Source organism: Notothenia coriiceps, unplaced genomic scaffold (genome assembly GCF_000735185.1).
Source record: "Notothenia coriiceps isolate Sejong01 unplaced genomic scaffold, NC01 NC01_scaffold00037246, whole genome shotgun sequence".
Classification (NCBI taxonomy): domain Eukaryota; kingdom Metazoa; phylum Chordata; class Actinopteri; order Perciformes; family Nototheniidae; genus Notothenia; species Notothenia coriiceps.
In genome coordinates, this window is record NW_011369947.1 from 20092831 (window position 1) to 20099998 (window position 7168).

Genomic DNA, 7168 nt, shown 5'->3' on the forward strand with positions numbered 1-7168 from the left:
CTGTCCCCGTTATTTTCACAAACACCCCTGCCACACATTTACTGACACAAACATTTTTATCATCTGTTGTAGACCCCAATAAATAAAATCAAATAGGAACTCATTCTCAAAAAAGATAAACGCCATTCTTAAAATGTATAAACGAACAATAGTTTGATTAATATTGATTAGAGTGCACAATAGAAATAAAATAATTGAGAGAAGAAAAAATATATATATTATCTATGAAAACCCAGTTAGATTAACATTCATTGGATTGCACACTTTGTTTGTTTGGATATGTAGCACATTAACATTTCAATAGCACTTAATGACTGACTGAATGGAAATGACAGTAAATGAAAATATAAAACGAAAAAAGCGATCATGAAAATGTTTCCAATAAATGAATAAAATGATTTTTGACCACTTTGTTGTTCAGATATATCACATATTTGTAACTAAATGATACATGAATTGAAACAAAACACAGTTTAAACTGAGGAGTGACTCTCGTGGGTTTCATTTATTTTCTTCACTCCGCTGGGGCACTGCTCTCATGTCAAGAACAAGAAGCAAGATCAGTGCATGCACTGCATCGTCCAATCAGTGAGCGATACACAGTAAGGGGGCTGAGCGAGTATCTGAGGATTTCATCGGAGGATGGACTGGTGGTTCCTCAATTATCGCTTCTCTATTATCGCTCCTCGCTCCTCAATCCTCCGGCAGAAATAAGAGCCATGGGACGGTACTCAAGATGGCGAAGACAAATCAACTTCCGGTGAGACCGAGGACCGAGGAGCGAGGAAATGAAAATAGTCGACCTGAGACAGGGCCGTCTACCCATGTGCAGCCTCGAAATTACCCCCAAACCAAGGACGTGGCCTCGGTGGAATTCCAAGTATGCTGGAGATTGGAACAGTCCTTCGGCGGCACTCGATGACGTAGTATCCTTGAAATATTGGCTTGGATTTCCTCGCGATTGAGAAACAGCCACAGCAGTAGGACTGTTAGCGATGTGCATTGACGAGCAACTGCAGCTACACGGACCAAATTGAATGGCGCACAGTAGGCGGGGCTTATTGAAGATTGACAGGTGCTGAACGAATAGGACTTTAGAATCTGCTGATGTTATGGAAAACATCGACCAATCAGAATCAACAGAGGGCGCAACAGACTCATCGTGGTAAATGTAAACGGTTGAATTTGTAGGTTTAGAGTTTGTAAGTGAGCCTTTTACAGCAAATGTATTGCATTGTTTTCATTTACCAGCTAACGTTACATTTACAGGATACACCGACATTTTATGTGAATGGCATAAAGGTAAACACAATGATTTTGTCAAGGACAGAGCATGTTATGCTGTCAGATTCTTAAACCAGCCTCATGAAACAGCACGTTTATTATCAGCATCTTAAAGTTATGCTTCCATCCATTTATCGTGGGATATGGGGAGCTGCTGTCCACACACTAAAGACAAGGTTTGTTACCAAAATTCACCCTCCATTTTTGTTTTCTCGCCACTTTTAGAGAAGTTGACAAAGGCTACTACTGCATGTTTTTTCCTTAAATATTGATATATTATTTGCTTTAAATTTTAATTCATTCCGTACCCACTAGAGCCCACTCAGCCCAGTGATTATAAAAACTAAGTAAAACAATAGATTTTCAGATTAGATCTATACTCAAAGCACATATTAAACTTTTTCCACATCTTTAAATCCGTTGGTAAATAAGATAGTATGCTTTTTATTTATCCCTTTACCTCTTGATTAAATGCATCCAGATATAATAAATGTTGGTCTTCTATATTTATATTTTATTAACTCATATTATTCTTCAACTCCTTAGATTTTTCAAATTAATATTTTTGTCTATTAATTCAGTTTTTTGCTGTCAAGTTTAAAGTTGTTTATTTATTTTACAGTCCATTTAACTTTTAATTGGCATGTTATCAGCAGAGGAACTCCAACTTGCAGATTCTTATCCACCTGCGAGGGAGTCCCGTTTGGACTGGCAGATGCTGAGAGCATCTTTGCCTTATCATCGGGCCATGGCCGGTGTGGGGTGGCTGTGGTTCGAGCCAGTGGTCCCGCCTCAGCCACAGCTCTGAGATGTATGGCGGGGGTCTCACGCAGCCCTCCTCCTCCACGCACCGCTCTGTTACGCAGCATCAGAGACCCCATATCAAAAGAAGTTCTGGACCGTGGACTTGTCTTCTGGTTCCCAGGTATGTTCCTCTCGATAAAACACACATTTAATTACTTTTAACTACATTTCTGCTATTTGTATTTTGGATATAGTCTACTTTTCACACCATGGATTGCTTTCCCATCAAATAAATCTAATACAGTACAATGTATGGTAATGCTAATGCAGAGTGGTCTTTTTATACCACTCTAAATGTAACAGTGATGGAAAAAAAATGACTTAAAAATGGGCTAAAAAATAGAAAAACAAATTCGGCAAAATACTATTTTAATTATTTTCAACAGCACTGTGTGACTGACTGGTCAATTAAAAATATTTGTGAGATCTTTTGTCTGTCTTGTATTGAATGAAGTATCTTTTGGTGCAAAGTGATGACAGACCAGCTTGATTGCTAAGTATTGATGTCAAGTCCGATCCCTTGTTATAACCTCAGAGCAGTATTGAGTCTTGGAATATCAGTCATATCACCCACTTGTAGCAGCCCGAGTTTAAAGAAAGTGTTCATAACATTTGCTCATCTTGTTTTTTTAAATGACCAAAGACTGTGTTGTTTTCTCCCTCTTTTTATGTCATCAGGTCCACACAGTTTTACAGGAGAGGACAGTGTGGAGTTCCACATCCATGGCGGCCCTGCTGTGATTACTGCTGTCCTACAGGCTCTAGGTAACCCTTATGAGTATAACATAATATTATTCAACTTCATATAATGCTTTACAACACGTACAGTGCCATATGATGCACTGTTTCTTAGCAATGTGTAAAAGGTATGGTTGTCCTCACAGTCCTGAGTTTCCAAGCTGTGCGTTTTACAAGAAGTATTAACCCAATAACTGGTTGACTCATGTGACTTTCCATCCCTCTGACTTAAAAGGGAAAACTGAAACATGACTTCCTATTTCTAAGATACTTATAATAATATGTGTCTTGACAAGCGTGACAATCCCTCTATGACTGAAAAGTAATATTTTACTGCAGTTCTCCAAATGGCCTTTAAGGTGGCAGTATTGTATAAATTAGACATTTAAATGAAATATTCTTACCTTGCAAGATTTTCAATGATCAGGAATACATTAGTGTTTTACTTGAAGTTGATATCATAACCATAAAAAAAAAAAGTAGTGACAATGTTGGTCATAATGACCTTGATTTTGCCAAACGATTTGGGTTCTACGCAGTTTCCTCCTGATGAGGTTTGAACAATGGTTGTGAAAATAATGAAAACGTAACCTTTTTAACCTGCACAGTTGTGCCTGTTTTCATTCCAAGTGAACCCTGAGTGACACAGACCCTGCGGTTAATCCCCTCCCTGTTTGGGCATGTGTGTGTGTTGTGTGCATCATTCATGCCCGACCCGTGCCTCATGCATTTCTCCATGTTTCTCCATGCTGTGTGTGTTTGTGTTTGTTGGTTTGTGTGCGTGTGTGTGTGTTTCTCAGGAAGCGTGCCTGGCATGAGGCCTGCTGAAGCTGGAGAGTTCACACGGAGGGCCTTTCAAGCAGGGAAACTGGATTTAACAGAGGTAGGTCAAGAAGAGAATGTAAAAACAAAGAGACAGGTCTCTGCAGATGGCATACCAAGAGCCTTTCAGAGTATTTTAAAAGGTAAATGTGGAAGAAAGAGGGTAAACAATGAACAGGGATTTCAAGTGTAAGCATATCAACAATGAAAATATTCAGTTTTTCAATTGGCTATCTAATAATGGATTCCGTAGATGGTGATGTTCTATTCTCTAAGTATACAGCTATACTGTGAGCTCTGGACAATATGTTTACAGTTTTTAACTTTTTAATACAGTTTATTATTTATTCAATCTATATTATTTATTGACATAGGCCTTTCAACAATTGTCCTGTAGTCAAAAAATGATGTGCTTGCCGCACAGAAAGTTAACAATTACAAGTTCTAGTCAAGACTGTAAAGTTGATTTAATAAAAAGACTGACTTATATAATCAAATGAATCTCTTCCTTCAAAATAAGTAATGGAAACGTTCCTAATCCTCACAGTTAGTCAGAATTAAAACAGTCGTGCTATAGATAAATAAAAAATGTATAGCAGTTATAACTATTATATTGCTGTGTGCAGGTGGAGGGGCTCGGAGATCTGATCCATGCTGAGACGGAGGCTCAGAGACGACAGGCTCTGAGGCAGATGTCAGGAGAGCTGGGACACCTTTATCAGGACTGGACCCACAGACTGAAACGGGTAGGTGATCCGATGGACAACGGTGGTGGGTTAGACAGTGGTTTCCAACATCCCACTGAGGCAGGGTGGTGTGCAAAATGTCTGGATCTCTGGGCTTGAGGGTGTAGGTGTAGCATTTGTGGCAGTAACTGCAGTTGCAGTTTGCTTTTAATCTGACTTGAACAATATTGTAACACTTTGGATTCATCTTAGTCTCCAATGCTACAAGGCCTGAAGTTGAGGTTTTCTTCCTATTACATACTGTCACGGCTTGGCTCTCAGCCATAACAAACGCAGCGATGAGACGATGACGTGAGTATGGAAAAAAGAGGAGTTTGTTCACACTCCCCAAAACAACTGACCACCAAACAGGGTTAACAAGCACTATGCAGGAGGATAGCTGTTCCGGGCTGCTCTTCCTCCTACGTTCCCCGGGCAGAGAGAGAGCCACTGCAGCCTACTTAGATCCTTTATGGAGGCGCTGATCAGATTGGGAGCACCTGGAGAGAGGCTGCACCTGGATACAATCAGGGAGAGAGAAGCACACACACCCACACACAAAGGCACACCCACACCAGCATAGGCAGTGAAGCAGGGGTCGTCACACATACTGTTAAAACAAAAATATAGATGTTTCTGATGTTTGGAGGTGGTGTAATGAAACTGAATTGATCTTTACTACAGAACACCATGAACCTCCATTTTCTAAAGAAAGTTTGGATGTTGGGGTAAAGTCTTAAAATCGTCAGTTGTCTCACACCAAGTTCCTTTCTTTTTGTGCTCTTGCCTGAATGAATGTGACTTGATGTGCTGTGCTTATGTTCTTTGGCTTCATGTTGACTCAAACCCAACAGTACTTGTTTTTAAATGACAAATGCACATAGCCTCTTTGGACCATTCTGTTGTTATATCCAATGCTGAGACGTTTTGGTAGCGGGAAACAAGTCGTCGCCTGCTGGAGTTTCCTCTCCTGGAGAAGATTTTGTCCATGTTCATGTGCTGCAGGTCAGGCTCTCAGTAGTTACATGCACACCCAAACTGAGCTTTCCAACACAGTGTTGATGATATTCATTGGGTCTCTCACTTCTTCCGTGTTTCCGATGTTGCTGAAGAGACATTATTGAAAACCCAAAAGCACTATTTGTACTAGTACATGTGTAAACAGGCCGGACTGGGAACAATAGCTGTGAAACGCTTCTATGAGTATTGGCCGTAGCCTTCTAAGGCTATCGCGTATTGGGTAGATCCCCCTGCGCACGCCGCGCAGCACTGAACACTTGTAGTCCACGCGCCACCCGCAAGTGGGCCCCACCCTCGGCTCCCTTCCGGAATAAATAGGAAGGAACCCGGGCAATGCTGCCTCCCAGCACAAAAACGAAGCGATTTTGCGTCAGCTGTGATTCGTGGAGCCAGCTGGGGGCCCAGCACTTAGAGGCTACGCCAATACTCAACAAAGAAGCTGAGAGTTACAGCCTAGGTTAACTTCAGTTTCTATTTCGTATATGGCTCCCTCACCCTTCTAAGGCTATTGATATTGGGTTAAGGTGAAAGCATGATTGTAGTCTGCGCCCCACTGGGTCTTCCCGGGCACTAGAAGCACAGACACACCTGCTCATACAACCCATCGCCTATTGCGCCATGCGTAATGGCGCCATCACCGTCCTGGAATATTAGCATTAACATGAATATTCTCCATGAAGGGGACGAAGCTGCGGGCGAAGATACATACCTGCCGCTGTGAAAAGTAGAGAAGGCCATACTTTGCCCAGTGACAAAAAGAGGGAACAGCAGCTCTCTGCGTGCAGACAGCAGGAGAGCGCACAGCTGGATCGTCTGACGTCATTCACTCTGACCAGACACTCCGTACAAAATGTGTCAGAGGAAAAGGAACATCCCTCTCATAAGAGGGGAAAAGGGCCCACTCCCGCGTGCGAGAGAGCGCACAGCTGGATCCCTGACGTCACTCACTCTGACAAGACACTCCGTACAGTGGCGGTGTGGTCAGAGAGAATGGGAGACATCACTCCAAATACAATGAATAAATGAACAGGGGAAGACCCAAGATGCAGCACGTGCACATGTCTTTATACTGACATTCTCCGTTGCAAAGCCTATGGAGGAAAACATTCCTCTGGTGGAGTGCGCACTGATGTTCTCCGGGATCCACGCCCAGAGCGAGACATATGCCTGTGACACAGCCCTCACACAGCCAAATTCAAATCAAATCAAGTTTATTTATATAGCACATTTATAAACGATTTTGCCGAGCCAAGTGCGTACATATAATAAAAATAAGCCCTACAGTAGAAGCACTTTCAGCAAATACAACAGCACAGATTATTCAGAATATCACGTATGAGAAAAAACGACACCCACTATCCTAGACCCTCACATTCGTACAAGGAAATGAACTCCCGAGAAAGCCCACAGTTTAAGGGGAAAAATGGGAGAAACTCAGGGAGAGCAACGAGAGGAGGATCCCTCTTCCCAGGACGGACGACGTGCCAATAGATGGCCGTGTGTAAATCAAAGAGATAATACATTTTACAGCATATAGACCGAATGTTAGGAAATGCATGTGTCTGTAATAAGAAGATGAATCTACCGAAGATGTCAGCTACAATCCTGTGGAAGCCATCAGGGAAGCAGCATGACGAGACCCAAGGCAGGACGAGAGACAGGTTCAGCCACGACCCGAAGCCACGACTCAATCCAGAACTCAGAATAGAGGATCCAGGACAAAGGACCTACAGGCAACGAGGAGTCAGCCTCGACTCTGGATCCCGGCGTCGATA

At 42.2% G+C, this 7168-nt stretch overlaps 1 protein-coding gene across 3 annotated transcripts in view; it reads left to right on the plus strand.

Moving 5' to 3' along the window:
• The first annotated feature begins 909 nt into the window (after positions 1–909).
• The window catches only part of gtpbp3 (GTP binding protein 3, mitochondrial), a 633967-nt gene continuing 627708 nt past the window's right edge, over positions 910–7168 (plus strand). The window contains exons 1-5 of one of the 3 annotated variants that reach the window (XM_010795190.1): positions 910–1460; positions 1938–2209; positions 2767–2853; positions 3627–3709; positions 4275–4394. In XM_010795190.1, coding sequence (XP_010793492.1) covers positions 1366–1460; positions 1938–2209; positions 2767–2853; positions 3627–3709; positions 4275–4394 — 657 coding nt within the window. In that variant the 5' untranslated portion in view covers positions 910–1365. The remainder of the gene's footprint in view (positions 1461–1937; positions 2210–2766; positions 2854–3626; positions 3710–4274; positions 4395–7168) is intronic. The other 2 variants (XM_010795191.1, XM_010795192.1) reach the window with 2 other exon arrangements.